This window comes from Brassica napus, chromosome C4 (genome assembly GCF_020379485.1).
Source record: "Brassica napus cultivar Da-Ae chromosome C4, Da-Ae, whole genome shotgun sequence".
NCBI lineage: Eukaryota > Viridiplantae > Streptophyta > Magnoliopsida > Brassicales > Brassicaceae > Brassica > Brassica napus.
This window is the reverse complement of record NC_063447.1, coordinates 32687687-32706137: the sequence shown is the minus strand read 5'-3', so window position 1 is coordinate 32706137 and position 18451 is coordinate 32687687. Positions and strand designations below refer to the sequence as shown.

The 18451-nt window shown below is 39.6% G+C and overlaps 2 protein-coding genes and 1 non-coding gene across 3 annotated transcripts; 2 read left to right on the top strand and 1 right to left on the bottom strand.

The window, feature by feature from the left end:
* Window positions 1-1837: 1837 nt before the first annotated feature.
* On the bottom strand, window positions 1838-9462 carry LOC125586015. Its single transcript, XM_048755784.1, has 5 exons — window positions 5191-9462; window positions 3485-3525; window positions 2889-3308; window positions 2499-2828; window positions 1838-1978 (listed from the first exon to the last, which is right to left on the bottom strand). Exons 1-5 carry the CDS (start codon window positions 9398-9400, stop codon window positions 1838-1840), a joined length of 5142 nt encoding a protein of 1713 aa, XP_048611741.1. The 5' UTR covers window positions 9401-9462.
* Window positions 9463-9530: 68 nt separating this feature from the next.
* On the top strand, window positions 9531-9637 carry LOC125586636. Its single transcript, XR_007323173.1, has one exon. It is a non-coding gene; the product is annotated as a small nucleolar RNA R71 (small nucleolar RNA).
* A 6139-nt stretch (window positions 9638-15776) lies between these two features.
* LOC106394682 lies at window positions 15777-16921 on the top strand. Its single transcript, XM_013835252.3, has one exon. It carries the CDS (start codon window positions 16139-16141, stop codon window positions 16607-16609), a length of 471 nt encoding a protein of 156 aa, XP_013690706.1. The 5' UTR covers window positions 15777-16138; the 3' UTR covers window positions 16610-16921.
* Window positions 16922-18451: the final 1530 nt, after the last annotated feature.

The following is an 18451-nucleotide window of genomic DNA, read 5'->3' as shown; positions in this document are numbered from 1 at the left end:
AACACCACTAGCAAACACAATTAGCCCACTCTCTTATTACACTCTAGCTTCTCTAGGCCTATCTCAACTCCTTTTGTCCCTACACTCATCATCAAGCATCCACACATTCAAATCTGCCAACTCTCACATTCATTAAGCATAAGATATCAAGTGAATTCTTGCAAATGGTCAGTTGGTCCAAGTCATTTGGTTGGGTAAGGGAAGGTTTTTATTCAAGTGATTCAAGAGGTTCAAAACATATGATCTTTAAGGTGGTTTACTCTCAAAACAAGTAGCCTTGACATTGCACATAATATATCTAAGAAAGGGACCAACTCATGCATACAATGCTCAATCTCCATTGTTCTACCCTTTTCCCAAACATATAAGTTACACATTCACTCTCAAATGTCAAACCCAACTCACACCTCTCACCAAAAGATTCTAAAAACATCAGCTCTTTTTCCTTGAAATCTATAAGGGATTTTTCACAACCTCAAAATGTCTCTCAGCTCCTAACAACTTTGCTAGCCCTTTTTTTTTTTTTTTTTTTTTTTTTTTTTTTTTTTTTTTTTTTTTTTTTTTTTTAGGTTGGGAGCCAAGACTTTTCAAAACTAGAGCTGGAGGTTCTCTACTTATCCCAATAAATCAATTCACTTGAGCACAAGAATCTATCCTTTTTATTTCTCCCAAATCATGATTACAACGCTCACCCTCCCACCTATAGCTAGACAATAGAGTGTCCAATCCAGCAAAAATGAAGATCAAGCATTGTCGTTCCCGATACTCTCAACATTATGCACATGTAAAACTTTCCGAAGAAGGCCTCACTCATCAAACAATGAAAGCTTAAAAGGAAGGAAAGGTTTTGGGAGTGGTCTACCACTAGAGTTTGTCAAAAAGAATGGCATAAAAGATGTGACAACTCAAGTGTGTATAGCCATGACTCAGTACACAAGAGACCCTAAGCAAGAAGCATTAAGTTCATTCAGTTCAAATAAGGTTGTAGCTGGCTTCAAAGACTGAGTTTCTACAATCAACAAGTTTCAAGAAGAGTTTTCAAGGCTCGAAACATACAAGTCTTTTCGAGAGGTGCATGGCTACTCAGGTGCAACGTAGTGTTCTTTACAAGGCATTTAAAATCATTGCTCCCAATGCAAGTGAATGCAACCTATATGCTCTAGACTCTCCTAATGGTGCAAATGATGCAAACTAAATGAAAAATCTTTTTTTTTTTTTTTTTTTTTTATGCAAATAGGTGTGCAATGCATGACTCAAATGAAACACAATCAAAGCAAACATGATCAAATGCTTGGTACCTCCCCCAAACTTGAGATACACAGTCTCTGTGTGGTCAAGGAAAGAGAGAGATACCGAGAAGAAAAATAATATGCAAAAATGAAATGGTATATACAAGGGAGAGAAAGAAGTACCTCCTATGGATAGTAGGTGGGGGCAGATGCCCCAGCATCGTCGTCGTCAGGAGGGAAGGTGGTGTAGTAACCACCAGATGCTGAACCGGAGCCTCCATACCATGGTTGGCTCTCAACCTCGTCAATCTCGTCCTCACTGTCTGAAGAAGCGAGGGATGGGGATTTGTTGCCGGAAGTGGAAGGTTGAGTGGGTGGGTTCCTCCACTTACGCTGAAGCTGCGCAGCAGTGAGGGGGAAGCCAAGAGCATCAGGCGGGGGTGGAGGCTGGGGGTTTGAGGTGTTCGCGAAAGCGAAATCGGCTGAGCTACATCCAGCTATTCCTCCCCTAGTTAAGACATCAGCTACTTTCTTCATGAACTTTGCTGAAGTCTTTGCCTGCTTCTTCACAGTCTTGCTGAGCGCCTTGCACTTATCCTTCAGCTTTTCTATCGTTCTGTCCTGAGCTTTGTTCCACCTCTGGAGACGACCAATGTGGTCATGAGCATCACGGAGAGCTCCAGGGGGAAGGACTCCGTCATGGGGCTTGAAGTAGTAGCGCGGAGGTCCATAGATATGCTCAGATGTGTCTGCAACAGGCGAATCAGGTTGCGTAGGGACACTCCTTTTCCTTGATGGAGCTGCTTGAATTGGATCGAGAGGCCCGTGTTCTCCGAGAAAGTACTCCTGGGGAATGTTGAAGCTGACAGCTCCAGGTATCTCTAAACTCGTCAGGTTCCGGTTTGGAAGAACCACCTCGACTGGCTTGCCCTGCAAGTAGTAGTGGTAGACGTAGTCCTTCCCATACATCCCACTGAAATAGGTGGCAATCCTCAAGTAGGTGCCATCAATGAACCTAGGCCCCGCTGCGTCCTTTCCCAAGGGAACATTCAGAAATTGGAGCAGTGGTGTGATCATTCCGCCTATCCCCATCTTTGGGCGTGAATCAGTGGTGTACCACGCCCAGTCTCTGTAGTGCTCGAGACGGCCCACAAAGAAACTGACCATCCCAAAGGTAGCATAGATGTCAGTGCTGGGAAGGGGTAACACTCCAGGTTGAGCGTAGGGACGGATAGCCGGACAGAGCAGTCGCATGTCTTCCTCAGTAACCGTACCAGCTTGCTTCCGTGGGTAAAAAGCATGGACTAGCAATCTGTGGAGGTAGCGTACAGACGGGTGTCGGATGTGTGAGTTCTTGTCCGCCCCGGTAGAGTGCTTGTTTCCAGTGATCAACTTCCAGAGCTCTGTGGGGAGGTTCTCACACTTGGGAAGTGAGTGGTCTTCTAGGTCTTGGAACCCCATGACCCTCCCAATGTCCTTGAAGTTCATGTTGTATTCTCTTCCATTGACCTTGAACCTGATTTTTCCCCATCCTTGTCTCACATGCGCCGTGTCGTGGTAAGTGACCACAAGAGAGGATAGGAACTGACAAGTGACATCCTTGTAGAAAGGATAAGCCATGGTGAGGAGTTTTGGCATCTTCAAATGTCCCAGCATCGCCTCAATATCAGACTCTAGACCCAACTCCTTCAGCAAATCGAGGTCGGCAAACCTGGTTGGAGCCCAAGTGACTCCATTCTTCAAATGATCATATAGCTCCTCCACAGATGGAGTTTTCGCTCTGTCTCGATCAACAGCAACCCCTTTGCCCTTTGACATCTTGGCTTTCTTCGTAGGTGCCGGCTCATCTTCACTCTCAGTTTCACCTTCCTCATGGGTGGGAACTGGTACACTTTTCCCTGCCCTCTTCTCGTGTTCTTTCGATTTCCTTGCAGCCAACGTCTGCTGTCGCACAGTCCTCTGCGTCCCTGAGCCAGTTGGCTCGCTGGTTAAAGCTTTTCCTCTTAGGGCAAACTCTTGACTTTCGGCTTCTTGCCTCTCAGCTTCCAACCTTCCCTTTGTCTTCTTAACCATTTTCACCTGAAAAATTACAAACTTGGAAATGGATAAGTAGATGGAAGTAAAGAAAAGCAAGACTTTGCAAGTGAAAATTTTGCAAAAGTGAACTTAACAGGTGAATTTTTCAGTTTAAACTCAAGTTCAACACAATGCAACAATGTAACATCTTAACGCATCTAGTCCACCCACAAACACACCCAATTAAGATCAAATTCGAAAACCCCCAAATCCATGAACCCTAATTTTGCCAAAGTGCAATTTAAACTCAATTTCACCATTAATTCAACAACCCAACTTGATAGATAAACTTTCCCTAGTCTATTTCACCACACTCTAGCAAGAAAAGGACCAAATTTCGACTTTCAAATTCTAGGGTTCATGGACCTACGAATTTGAATTTAAAAACTCAATACCTTGCTCTGGATGAAAGGAAATGGTGAATGGGTAGTGAAGAATAGACTACAGGGGCGAAAGCTTGGATTTAGAAACAAGAACTAGTTGATTTGGGTGAGAATTGAGAAGGTTTTGGGAATTTTGGTGTGGGTGAGTTTGAGAGAGTTTGTGAGTTTGTGAGAGGAGGGGAGAGTGATAGAGATGGAGTCGCAGGGGTTGGGGTAGGTTTAGGGTCGTCCGGTTCGGTCTAGGGTGGTTAGGGTCGGTTTACTTGAATTAAACCGGGGTTTAGAGTTAGGAAACTTACCTGGACCGGTTCGGGAGCGACGTGAGGGTGTCGCTGGGAGAGGTCGCTCCCGAGTCGTTTCCTCGCGTCGTGTTTCGACTAAACCGCGAGCGACCTTGGAGTGTCGCTCTAGAAACCTCGCTCTGAGCTGGAGCGACTTCAAGGTGTCGCTCTAGGACGTCGCTCCGGGTCAGTTTTTTTTGAGCTCCGTTTCGTCGAAACCGCGAGCGACTCCGAGGTGTCGCTCCCATAACGTCGCTCCCATCTGGAGCGACCTTTCGACCTCGCTCCGAGACCTCGCTCTGAGGCGATTTTTCTTGATCCGGCGACGAAAACGCGAGCGACCTTGGAGTGTCGCTCTCGAAACCTCGCTCCCAGCTGGAGCGACCTTGAGGTGTCGCTGTGAGACCTCGCTCCCACGCACGACTCCTGCTCAAAACTGAACCGATCAAGCACCTGCACACAACTTCTCTCTTTTTTTTTTTTTTTTTTTTTTATGCAATAAGATGAAAAATGAAAATACCAATGCAATATATACAAGGATACGCATGGGACTTCCTCCCAAGTGAGCTTGTTTTAAGTCCCGAGCTTGACTTTGCCTCCTTTTAGATTAGGCCGGGGTAGGATCAGACAGTGGAGTTGAAACTCCATCTTCCTCTGGTGCAGTAGCCATGTAGAGCTTAACCCTTTGTCCATTGACTGTGAAGTCTCTTCCATCAGTGCTCCACAAAACTATTGCTCCATATGGCCTAACCTCCTTGACTTTGAAAGGACCGGACCACCTTGACTTAAGCTTTCCTGGAAACAACTTCAGCCTAGAGTTGTAGAGAAGAACTTGATCTCCTTCTTTAAACTCTCTCTTCAGGATATTCTTGTCATGGAAAGCCTTAGTCTTCTCCTTGTAGATTCTTGAGTTCTCAAAAGCATCCATTCTTATCTCATCAAGCTCGTGTAGCTGAAAGAGCCTTTTCTCCTTGGCACTCTTGATGTCAAAGTTCAGCAACTTTATTGCCCATAGTGCCTTGTACTCAAGCTCCACTGGCAGATGGCAAGCTTTCCCATACACTAGGTTGAAAGGTGTGGTGCCCAGTGGTGTCTTGTACGCTGTCCTATAAGCCCAAAGTGCATCGTCAAGCTTATTGGACCAATCCTTCCTTGTAATCCCCACAATCTTCTCCAGAATAGATTTGATCTCCCTGTTAGAAATCTCAACTTGGCCACTTGTTTGGGGATGATAAGGAGTTGCCACCTTGTGCTTCACACCGTTCTTCTTGAGAAGTCCCTCAAGCAGTTTGTTAATGAAGTGGGAACCTCCATCACTGATTACAACTCTTGGAACTCCAAACCTTGGGAAGATGATGCTCTTGAACATCTTGATTACAACTCTAGCATCATTGGTGGGGCTTGCAATGGCTTCCACCCATTTGGAGACATAATCAACAGCCACAAGGATATATTTGTTGCCAAAAGATGATGGAAATGGTCCCATGAAGTCAATACCCCAGACATCAAACACTTCAACTTCAAGGATTGGATTTTGAGGCATCTCATTCCTCTTGGTGATGTTTCCTCTTCTTTGGCAAGAATCACACTTCGAAACAAAGTCTTGTGTATCCTTGAACATATGTGGCCACCAGAATCCAGCTTGTAATACTTTTGCAACTGTTTTGAAGGTGGCAAAGTGACCTCCATAGGATGATCCATGACACTGTGCAAGGATCCCATCAATCTCCTCATTTGCAACCACTCTCCTATAAAGCTGATCCTTGCAGAGAATGTAGAGGTAGGGCTCATCCCAGTAGTATCTTTTCACATCCTTATAGAACTTCTTCTTGGCATAGCCCACAAGATTCAGAGGTTCTTTTCCTGTGGCTAGGTAGTTCACTAAATCGGCATACCAAGGTTCTTTCTCCTCTGTTGCTTGGACTTCTTCCAGCTTCCTACCAGTCTCACAGACTGCTATCACTGCTTCGATAGCCATGATCTGCTCCTCAGGAAGTCCTTCGTCAATAGGGATACCAGACTCTACCCTCAACCTGGACAAATGATCAGCTACTCCATTCTCAACTCCGGGTTTGTCTTTGATTTCCATATCAAACTCTTGGAGCAAAAGGATCCACCTCAAAAGCCTGGGTTTTGCATCCTTCTTGGCCAAAAGGTGTCTCAAGGCAGCATGATCGGTGTAGACAATGACTTTAGACCCAACCAAGTAGCTCCTGAACTTCTCAAAGGCAAAAACAATTGCCAGCATCTCTTTCTCTGTTGTGGCATACCTCATCTGAGCATCATTGAGGGTTTGGCTGGCATAGTAGATCACATGGGTTTTGCCATCTTTCTTCTGCCCCAAAACAGCTCCCACAGCATAGTCACTGGCGTCACACATGATCTCAAAAGGAAAATCCCAATCAGGTGGCTGGACAATTGGGGCACTAACGAGTTCACCTTTTAGCTTCTTGAAAGCTTGTAGGCATTCCACATCAAAACTGAAGGTAGCTTCCTTGCACAGCAGCCTGGTCAAAGGTCTAGTTATCAAGGAGAAATCCTTGATGAACCTCCTGTAGAATCCAGCATGGCCAAGAAAACTCCGGATGTCTTTCACTGTCTTTGGTGGAGGCAGACCAACCATAACATCGATTTTGGCTTTATCCACCTCAATCCCCTTCTCTGAAATCTTGTGTCCTAGCACAATCCCTTCCTTGACCATGAAGTGACACTTCTCCCAATTCAGCACAAGGTTGGTGTCTTCACATCTCTGTAGGACCCTGCACAAATTTGACAAACAAGCAGAAAACGAAGATCCATAGACAGAGAAATCATCCATAAATACCTCCACAACATCCTCAATCAGATCAGAGAAAATTGACATCATGCACCTTTGAAAGGTGGCTGGAGCATTACATAGACCAAATGGCATCCTTCGATATGCAAAGGTACCATATGGACATGTGAATGTCGTTTTCTCTTGATCATTGGGATGTATGGGGATTTGGAAAAATCCTGAATACCCATCAAGGAAACAATAGAATGGGTGATTTGCAAGTCTCTCAAGCATCTGATCAATAAATGGTAATGGAAAATGATCCTTTCTAGATGCAGAGTTTAGTTTTCGGTAATCAATGCACATTCTATGACATGTGATGGTTCTTGTTGGTATCAATTCATCCTTGTCATTCTTAATCACAGTGATACCACCTTTCTTTGGTACAACATGCACAGGTGATACCCATTTAGAATCTGAGATAGGGTAAATAACACCAGCATCTAGGAGTTTAAGAATCTCTTTCTTTACAACATCCTTCAGGTTAGGATTTAACCTTCTTTGATGCTCGATAGAAGTCATTGATTCATCCTCAAGATGTATCCTATGCATGCACAGAGAGGGTGATATCCCCTTGATGTCATCTAGTGAGTAACCTATTGCCTTTCTAAATCTTTTAAGTGTTCTCAAAAGTTCAGATAGCTCACTTTCAGTAAGTTCACTACTCACAATGACAGGGTAAGTTTCATTAGGACCAAGAAATGCATACCTTACACCATGGGGAAGAGGTTTAAGCTCCACTTTAGGTGCCTTAAGTTCACTCCAGTCATCTTGCTGGTTGTCCTCTTGTTGAGTGACTGAGACTTCTTGGTGAACCATCTGGGGAAGCTCCTCGTACTGATCCTCACTGAAAAACCCCTGGTGTGAATCCAGCATCATCCCATAGGCAGTACTCTCCAGGTTCTCAACCACCTCAGCCTCTTTCTCTACAGTCAAAGCATGCTGTAGAGGGTCCTCTAGTGACAACTCTTCAAGGATTTCATCAGCAAGGGCGTCCATCTCTTCAATGTAGAACACCTGCCCTTGAACTGTTGGCCTCCTCATTACCTCCTTGATGTCGAAATGGAGAACGTGCCCTTTACCCAGATGGAGATCAATCTTGCCTTCTTTCACATTAACAATGGCTCCAGCTGTGGCTAAGAAAGGCCTTCCAAGGATTAAAGGGTCTTGAGCTTCTTCACCCATTTCAAGCACTACAAAGTCTGTAGGGATCTCATAATTTCCAACCATCACTGGGAGGTCCTCTAAGATACCCACAGGGTACTTAACTGAACGATCAGCCAATACCAGAGAAAGTCTACACTTCTTGTACTGAGTGAAACCGAGCTTCTTAGCAACAGATAGGGGCATCAAGCTGACACTAGCTCCCAAATCGCAGAGACACCTATCGAATACCATAGGCCCAAGAGCACAAGGTAATGTGAAGCATCCTGGATCTTCTAGCTTCTTTGGTATGACCAGCCTCTGAATGATAGCACTGCACTCATGAGTGAGAATCACCATGCCCTCCATCTCTTTCTTCTTTGCAGCTACAGCATCTTTTAGGAACTTACTGTACTGAGGAATCAGCATGAAAGCATCAATAATGGGCATTGTGACCTGGACTTCACTCATTTGCTTGTCAAACAGAGCTTTGTACTTCTCTAGCAACTGCCTCTTGAATCGACCTGGGAATGGAAGCTTAGGTTCATAGGCAGGAGGAACAAAAGAACTTTCACTTGCAGGAGTGACAACTTCACCATCTTTAACTGTTTTCTTCTCTTCTCCAACCTTTCCTTTTCCTTTGGCTTCCACTATCTTTTCCAAGATCTCGTCATTGATCTTCTCATCAACAATCACCACTTCATCATCTATGGTGATGGCAACCCCCTCACTTTGTTTCTCAGCATCCTTGGTGAGAGCTCTCTGAGGTAACTCCTTACCACTCCTGAGAGTGATAGCTTTCATGGTTTCCTTGGGGTTTTGCTCAGACTTTCCAGGTAGAGAACCTTGTTGGCGATTTTGTTGAGTGTTCATGGCAGCAAACTGGTTCTCCAAAGCTCTGAACTTGTTGTTGAGCTCATTGTAGCTCCCATCAATCTTTGAGTGAAGATTCTTCAACTCATAGCCAACATGCTTCTCACTTCTTGTTTGAGATTCCAGGATTTGTTTCAGTAGAGCATCAGTGCTGCTGACTTGAGGGGTGGAGGTAGAGGGATTAGATTGTTGTTGGGAAGAATTGTTGCCTTTGTTGTTGAAACCAGGAGGAGGGTTTTGCTGTGGTTGATAGCTGCCTTGCTGATTGTTTCGAGGCTGGTAACCACTCTGTTGGTTGTTGGAATAGGATTTCTGTTGGTAGTTGTTGTACTGAAAGTTGGGCTCTTTCTTGTACCAGCTACCATTGTTGTTGATGAAACACAACTCTTCCTGACCTTCCAAACCTTCAACTTCATGGACAACAGCTGGTGTCTCTTGGGTTGGGTTGCCAACAAAGTGCAGCTGCTCTTGGGTAGCTTTATCAGCAAGGAGGATGTCTATCTTATCTTGTAGAGCTTTCAACTCCTTCCTCGTTTGCTTATCATCAGATCTACTGCCTCTGTCGTGGTCTCCACTGTAGACTGCATCACTCTTAACCATGTTGTCAACCAGCTCCTCTGCATCCTCCTCAGTTCTCCCCAAGAAGAATCCATTACTAGCTGTATCCAGTCTGGCCCTGTACTTAGGAAGAGCACCACGGTAGAATGTGCTCAGCAAGCTCTCTTTAGAGAAACCATGGTGTGGGCATTGAGCTTGGTACCCCTTGAATCTTTCCCAGGCTTCACTGAAACCTTCCAAGCCCTTCTGTTGAAAGCTGGAGATCTCGTTTCTCAGCTTAGCAGTTCTTGAAGTAGAGAAGAACTTCTCCAAGAATGCTTTCTTGCAGTCATCCCAAGTGGTGATGGAGTCGCTTGGTAGAGACTTCTCCCACTGACGTGCTTTATCCCCTAAAGAGAAAGGGAATAGCTTGAGCTTTAAGGCATCTTCGGAGACACCATTGGTTTTTGACAACCCACAGTAGCTGTCGAACCTGTCCAAGTGATCAAATGGATCCTCTAGAGCCAAGCCATGATACTTGTTGTTCTCGATCACGTTGAGGAGTCCTGACTTGATCTCAAAGTTGTTGGCTGCCACAGCGGGTGCTCGGATTCCCAATCGATAACCATGAATGTTTGGACGGTCGTAAGTGCCAATGGGCCGAGCTGCTCGCTGTTGGTTAGGTGGACCATTGTTGTTAGCGCCATTGACGCCTGCATCTTCTTGATGAACGTCTCCCATGTCAGTGTTCAGTCTCTGCAATTGAGCCTGATGTTCTTCTTCTCTTCTCTTTCTAGCACACTCTCTCTCTAAAGCTCTGATGTCTGCTGCTCTTGGAACTAGGTTTGATGGACCCCTGCTCCGCAAGTTCATACACCTGTAGATTAAAGGGAGGTGAAGAAGAGTCAGTAACAAAAGAAAATAAAAATGACTTAGTCTCAAGCAATTGACTAAATCTCAATGTTTAAATCTACTCAGAAATTGGCAACGGCGCCAATTTGATGTTAGGAGTTTTCAAGGCTCCTAAGACAAATGCTGTAGTATAAATGATTGTCGAACCAGTTCTGAGAGATATCAAAGCACCGAGAATGCAAGTATCACTTAATCTAAGTGCAACCAATGATTTAGATGGTTTTTAAACTATGACTAATTAAAAGAAATAACTAAATGATACTTTCTTAACTATTGGAAAAGAGAACTCATGGATATAGGGATTAGACCTTGGGTGATCAAGCTTCGAACTAAAGATGGCAAACGATCAATCAATCTATTAACCTTAAGCTTGGACACAATCCTAAACAAACTCTATGTCTAGATAAATGTTCATTTACTTAACACAATTCAAACATCAAATGTCTTTGGTTGAATAATATGAAAGCAATCATAACTAGCAAGTCCAATGGCTATCTTAGCACCTCTAACAACAAATGTCTTTGGCAAAGTATGCTAAAAGCTAAGAAGAGTTGTCTCGGGCATTTCCTCGAACACCTTTCGGGGGGAAATGCCTAAGGTTCAACTACTCAGTGGCCAACTCAGAAGATGCTTTATGCTCACTCTACTAGCAAGGAAATATGAATGATCTACACTAAAACATCCTAGTTCTAACCTAATCACCCTCAATCTCCCTAACCCATGAATTCAAAAGGTGATTACTCACTAATCTCCATGATTCCTCTTAAACCCATGTTGGATTTCAGATTAATCTTGTAGAGAAACACAGGAAATAGATAAAAACACAGAATTCTCAATAATAAACTGATCAATTGATTCAAAGAGATGACTTTCCAAAGATTTTTGGTGGTTTTTCTAAGAACAAAGATGATCCCCCTCTTGGTGGCTCCTAGAGTATTAAAACATAGGTTTAGAAAATAAAAACGTGCATAATGAAATGACCAAAAGGCCCTTGAGAAATCACAAGTTCGAGTAGAAATAAAACGCGCAGCGACCTCAGCCCGTCGCTCCGACAAGTCGCTCTAGGCTTCGGGAGCGACCTCGCTGTGTCGCTGCGAGAGGTCGCTCCGGGTTCGTTCTCGCGTCTCTGGGTGATGAAACCGCGAGCGACTTCTCCCTGTCGCTCCCATAACGTCGCTCTCAGCTGGAGCGACCTCGCTGTGTCGCTCCGAGAGGTCGCTCCGGGCTCGTTCTCGCGTCTCCGAGTGATGAAACCGCGAGCGACTTCTCCCTGTCGCTCTGGTTAGGTCGCTCCAATAGGGTGATCAGAGCGACTTGGTGGTGTCGCTCCAGACTGGTCGCTCCCATGCCTTGCTCGCCCAATGACCACTCTAAACACTCATTTTTGAGCTCCAAATGCCTCCAAGTGTCTCCAAGAACTCCATGTGGTACTCCAATACCTGATAAGGACTCATGTATGCAAAATGCAACCTAAACATGGCTAAATCCTAATCTATATGATCAAAATGCACATGGATAAATGGATAAAACAATAGAAATATGCAAGATATCAATTGAACCGCTGGAACCACCCGACCCTCCAGACTCTCCAGACGCATCTCTCGTCGTCGCACTTCGTTGTTTCATCATTGTCTCGCCCATCCGTTGTTCTCAAGCGCCTACCGAAACCCTAGATCTGGAGCTTCTCGTCCATTTTTGGGCAAATCAGCCCAGAGATGTTGGTGTTACTCTTGTCTACTCGAGCTTTATCTACTGCAGTATGCAGTCCGTTTCATCGCCGGCGTGCAGAGTGGTGCCTCTCGGACCCTATCCTGACTCTCCCAGTTTACTCTCTCTCTCTCTCTTGATCCTCCAGGTTTGCTCTAGCTCCTCCAAGCTCTATGGCTATTTGTTTATCAAATGGTATAGAGAGCTAGTTGAGTGGATTGCACTGGATTTGTGGATCTTAGCTTTCAACTGCAATGTTCCGATAGACTTAGTCTCCCTCGGTTCTTTTATGCTATTTAGTAGCACTTATGTCGTCTTGATGCGACCATTTACTGCACTATGCAGTCCTGTTACCGTATTCAATCCGGTGGTTGTTGGTGCTGTTTTTTTGTGTTCTCCTTGGTGGCAGGTTAAAGTAAAACTCACTGTTATGTATCCTCCGGTGAATATGAGTATGTCGGGTATTTATTTCCCAGCTGCTTCCTACTTGGAGCAGTTTCTTTTCCCAATATGTCCTCATATGTTGAGTGATTTGGATGAACAAGCATCACTGCTGGTATTGCAAGGACTTTCCTCCCAGCTAATGTTGCTCTTCTCTGCTAATGGTGCAGAGTTTGTGGCCCTTTGGGTTACACAAGGAGGTGCAGTTCAAAAAGAAGTTTATGAGATCATTGTACGATTTCTTATGGTTTCTTTTTCTGAAATGTATCGTCAATCTATCTTTCTTTTAACCATGTGTTGGTTTGTTTTGGCTTTATGTGGCCTTGTTGTATCCTCTTCTAGAGGCTGAACTCTTTTAAGATCTAATATAAGTTTGGTTTGAACAAAAAAAAAGTAGAAGTTGTAGGGTGGGGTTTTAGTCTTAATTAAATCACTAAAACACACTCCACAAGCTACTATATCTATTATTTATTGATTTAATTATCTAACATCTCCTATATATTAATCAAAATTGAGAATCATTTAAAAAGTTGTAACCTTAAGTTTGTACTAATTAAAAAGTGACTCTGCTTAGGTGTCACTTAATTAAGATGTCAATTTAGCTAACGTGACAGCTTAAGAATCAATTGAAAACAATGTTGGTTCAAATCTAATTATTAGGGAACATTATACTAACCTAAAATATAAGAAGTGTGTATTCTTTACTTAAATAAAAGCTACAAAATTACCTAATATGATTAACATATATATGACAATTAATGATTATGAATAATAACGTCAAAAAAAGATTATGAATAATAAAGATTTGATAACAATTTTTGCATTCTTCTTCATTTGTTTAGTTTTATATTATTAAAAAACAATTAAACAATCACATTAACCCTATAATTAAAAAATAGATTTTTTCTTATATGTTATATTTTGAATTTTTTAAAATGACTTTAAATTACAAAAATGAGGAAATCTTATATGTTATATTTTAAATTTTTTTAAACGACTTTAAAATACAAAAATGAGGAAACCTTATATGTTATATTTTTTTATTATATGTTATATTTTGAATTTTTTAAAACGAATTTAAATTACAAAAATGTAAGTTTTCCTTAAGTATACGACTAAAAACATTAAAATGACATGTATCAATTCGATGGTTGTTCTGAAACCTTTCAAAACCATATGAAAGATAAATGTTAAAATAATTCAACTGTGAAAACAATATTGTTCATTTTTTTCAAGAATGTCTTCGTGAGAAAAAAAATAAGGTTTTTGAGTCATAATTTGTTTAATGTTCAATCCGATCAATCCATGATATTTTAATTATAGTTTTGTTCCACAATTTTTAATAAAAATTGATCACATCCATCGGAAAGAAATTATATAACAACAACAAAAAATATTGTATATGTATAAATAAAATGATCAAATATATAAAAAAATTATCGATAATATATACAAATAAACTTATCTTGGGCTTTGCCCAAGTCTTATCATAGTTTATGAAGTTATTTTTAAAATATTGTAGATTCTTCGGAAGGCTGTATGCGTTTGTAGTTAATTATATCAAATTAACAGAAGTGAGACATAAAGTGGTGGGTATCTGAGATTACATAATATTAATATAACGACAAATAAATACTAGGAAGTATTTAATTTGGTTTCTTTAACCTTACGCAACGTTTTGAATTAGTTTGATCTCTTCCCGATACCTAATTTGGAGTTGAAAAATTCAGTCCTCAGCCAAACCCTTTTTTGTTGGCTCACTCTACATCTTGTGTTACTCCACACATATACATCAATTATGTTTCTAAGAAAGTAAACTTATTGAAAATAATTCAATAGAAGTAAAACCACGAAATATATTTGTTTTATGCAATAAAATACAAAGAAGGCAGACCAATCTACGTTGTGGTTCACTCTACTCGGTGTGTTGCACGATACATATACATAATTGTCTTCTCTAAAACAAAGTAAGCTTACACACAATCAATTTAATATAGGGGACATTTCAATTATACCACAAAATTATATTGGTTTTTAATTTTTATGCAATAAAATACAAAGAAGGCAGACCAATCTACGTTGTATGATTGTATCTGTAAAGATTACGAGTATGTGGTTCACAATTTATTTTGCGTGTCTATCCTAATCGATAACTTAACACAAATCGCACCTATATATATATATTTAACTTATCAAGATCCTTTCTTATTAATGTTCCAAAAAAGAAAGATCCTTTCTTATTTAAATATTTTTAATGTATATAACAATATTTTCTCACTAAGAGTCAGAACATCTCCGGAAAAGAACTCTATTTTGAAGTTTCCAAAACTCTATATTTGAAGTTTAAAGGTGTTTTTCTCCAAAAGTAAAACTTTAAACTCAACTTCCAAAATATTTGTATTTTATAATATGGATCTTATATTTGTTATAACTAATTTAAATTCATAAAATTTTTGTAAATAACTAGCACATATATAAACATATTACAATAATTTTGATAAATAAAATATTCTATAAAAATTTAAATAAAGATAACTTAATTAATATTAAACTTCAAACAAAATACCAAATTATTCCATAAAATGATTTTTGTAATGCATATATCTATTAGTGCATTTCGAAGTAAAAATGACTCTCCTCATTTTTACTTTGTAGACTACGAGGTAAAAGTTGTTGAAATCGGGTGATATTGATACTTGTAAATACATAAGATCGGAACAAGAAAGTAAAAAAGAAACAAAAAACATTGCTAAAAGACTAATTTATTTTTGATGATATTAATACTCGTGAATATATTCGATATGAACAATAAGGAATTGTACGAAAAAGACATCAAAAACAACAACAACGACCATCTTCAGTATAACAAAAAAATTAGGACAATATTTGAAAATTTTGAAGGTTTCGGATCAAACTTACCTAACTATTAGTGCTATTGTAATATTTAAATTTGTGTAATAGTTATGTCTTCACGTAATTTTTAAAATTTTCTATTGTTAAGTTTCTTTTGTATATTATTTTCGTCTAAATCTAATTTAAAATATTTTAAATCTTATTTTAAAGTTATATTTAATTTTATGTGTAAAATTTAAAATCTGTAAACAAAAATTAAAATATATATGAGATATAATTTTTTTAAGGATTAAAATAATAAACAAGAAAATATTTATGAATCATAAAGATGATGTTTGATTGTAGGGACCAAAATGCAAATAAAAATATGAAACTTCAAATTTGAAGTTTTGAGTTATGAAACTTCAAATATAGAGTTTCACTCTTCAAAACTTCAAATTTGAAGTTTTGAAGTTCTTTTTTGGAGAGCAAAAAACTTCATATTTGAAGTTATAGAGTGTCTTTTGGAGATGCTCTTAGGAAATAACAAATCTTTTTTTTACAACGAACGACTATTTTATTATTCATATTTGAGGTAGTCTAGGTAAACAAACCGGAATAGAATAATTAATAAAATAAAATCCACTTTAACTTAGAGGATAATTCTACTAAAATTTACAATCGGGTTACAAAAAAATAAAAATAAGAGATATTCACAGGACAATATTTTTTGGAGAAAACCAAATTACAAAAACTTTATTCAGAAAATAACAAGAAATGAGTGGCAGAAAAGTCAGGAAAATCTTGTATAAAGTCCCGCGAGTGCTGTTCACTTTAATGCATAGAGAAAAAATAAACACAAAATAAGTGTGAGAAAGAAAGAAAGAGTCTCTCTTGAGTCTTTAAGTCATGCAGCTCAAATCATCATCATGTTCATCATCTTCTACTTCTACTTCAACACCGTCCATGAAACTCAAAACCCTAATCCAAAATCTCCTCGCACACCCTCTCTACCGTTTCCTTAGAGCTGTCTCTAGAGCTAAATCAATCTTTCTAGAGATCTCTAAACACAACAACAAGAAACGAAAGCTTACGATGTTTTATCCAAGAAAGGCTTCAAAGAATCAACGAAAGATCTTTTTCGGATCGTTCAGGTTGCATTACAACTGGTGTTCCTCTGATGTTGTTCCTGTCCCTCAGCCTCTCCCTTTTTCTGTCTCTGACTTCAATGGTGTAGAAGATGATGAATCTCAGCTCTCTGGCTACCTCGAGTGGCTTGAGCACAAGAAGGTAGAGGATTTGGAAGAGATCAGAGATGTCGGAGAAGTGGATGATGATAATGATATTGATCATTTTGCAGGCAGATATGTTCATCGCTAATTGCCACAAGAAGTTCTTGCTCGAGAAAGTGGAATCTTATAGGAGATTTCAAGAAATGCTAGAAAGGAGTTCGTGAATTATCAGATGTCAAACATAGATTTTGACTTTTTTTTTTCTAAATTAATAATCGTGTTGTAAAATCGTAGCTAGTTTGATTTGATAATATTGCCAAAAGGTGGTGAAAGTGTATCTTCAAAGTTTTGGGGGGGGGTAGTAATGTGGGTAGTCAGTGAAACATGATAATGTAATAAGACAATAACTATTGCTGTCCATCTAACTGGGCACATTTAGTTAAGTTGTGAGTTTTGATTAGTGTTTCGTAAACTGCATCCAACTTGCATATTACTTAATTATGCTCAATCTTGAGAAACTTTTAGAGATTAATTAAACGACGATGTGATAAAATTAGAAGAACACTTTTTTTTTTGAGGGGGGGGGGGGGGGGGTTTGGGGGTAATGTGTGAGAAGAAGTTAAACTTTTGGGGCAGGCAGTAAAGCATGATATATGGTACAAAACAATAATTTTTGCTGTCCTTCTAATTGGGCACATGTAGGGGGTGATTGGTGTTGATTGAGAGTGTTCTACACGGCCATAATTCACTCTAGAGCAATAAAATCAAAGCAATCAAGCTTTATTGATAAAAAACTAAAGTTAGAGTCCAAAATTTTTAAAATAAAATATAATGGCTCTAGAAATCAATTTTTCTACAGCTTTAGGTTTAGTGCTTTTAGGCCATCTTTAACGCAGCGTTTTTCAGCGTTTTTTAAAGAATGGACCCCACACTTTTTGTAAAACGGGCTTCAAATGTCGCGAAATAAAAAACAGCTTTGGTCCGTTTGTTACACTATTTTGCGGGCCCCACGACACGTGGCGGCCCGCGATTGGTTCCGTTTTTAATTTTTTTTTTAATCAGATAAATTTAGAAACCCAAACGGGTTTTACCCGATAATCATGCCCTTAAGACTTCGAAATAAACCTACAGCAATAAAATTTAAAGCTAAAACCACAAAATCTACAGCTTAAATCTTAAAGCAAAAAATTCAAAGCTACAACCTCTACCAATCAACCCCATAGTTAAGTTGTGAGTTCTGATTAGTGTTTGGTAAACTGCATCTAACTTACCTAGTACTTAATTATGCCATATCTTGAGAAAGCTTGAAGAGATTAATTACACGAGGATATAAGAAAATTAGAGCAACAAATGTTTTTTCAGACGAATAAAAAAGAATTACAAAAGATAAAGAGAAGAAATACCTTTGTTAAATACAAAACAGAGTTAGAAATGGACATAAATAATACACAACGGCCACTAAAACATCTTTAATCAAACTTAGATTGACAAAAAGAAGAGATTGATTGGCTATACAAACGTAAAATAGAGTACTTGCATTTTACAGTTATTCTATAGGTCATAAGTTAATATTTAAACAAAAAAAATTATGCTTAGGAATTACGTTTCTGTTTAAATACTGCTTACATCCTTTCATTAAACCGCAAGTCTTAAAGATATCCACAAGCAAGAAAAAATTGCTTGGAAAAGTAGAATATACATCTAATTGAGTAGCATGTAGCCTCGGTTGATTGTGCAGTTTTATATTCCAACTAAACATGATATGAGTTATAAACTTATAATGGATACTTTTCTTCCACTGCTTTCTCTTCTTACAATATTCTATGCACAGTCCAAACAACAAATTAAGTACCAGACACTATGCGTTTGATTTTAAACCTTTTGACTTTTAATGGAAAACTAGATGATAATCTTATGCTAATGTTTGTTCGTCGATAGTTTTAACATTTTGCAACACTACAATCTTTATCAATGATAAAATGACAAATAC

Excerpts from the sequence above, each read along its gene's own strand:
- LOC125586015 (XM_048755784.1), bottom strand. The coding sequence starts at position 9,400 with ATGGTTAAGAGTGATGCAGTCTACAGTGGAGACCACGACAGAGGCAGT. Across the intron at positions 3,526-5,190 it reads AACTCCTTATCATCCCCAAA|GGTTCATGGATTTGGGGGTT; the intron begins CAAGTGGCCAAG and ends TGGCAAAATTAG. Across the intron at positions 1,979-2,498 it reads CACGGAAGCAAGCTGGTACG|ACACATCTGAGCATATCTAT; the intron begins GTTACTGAGGAA and ends CGCCTGTTGCAG.
- LOC106394682 (XM_013835252.3), top strand. The coding sequence starts at position 16,139 with ATGCAGCTCAAATCATCATCATGTTCATCATCTTCTACTTCTACTTCA.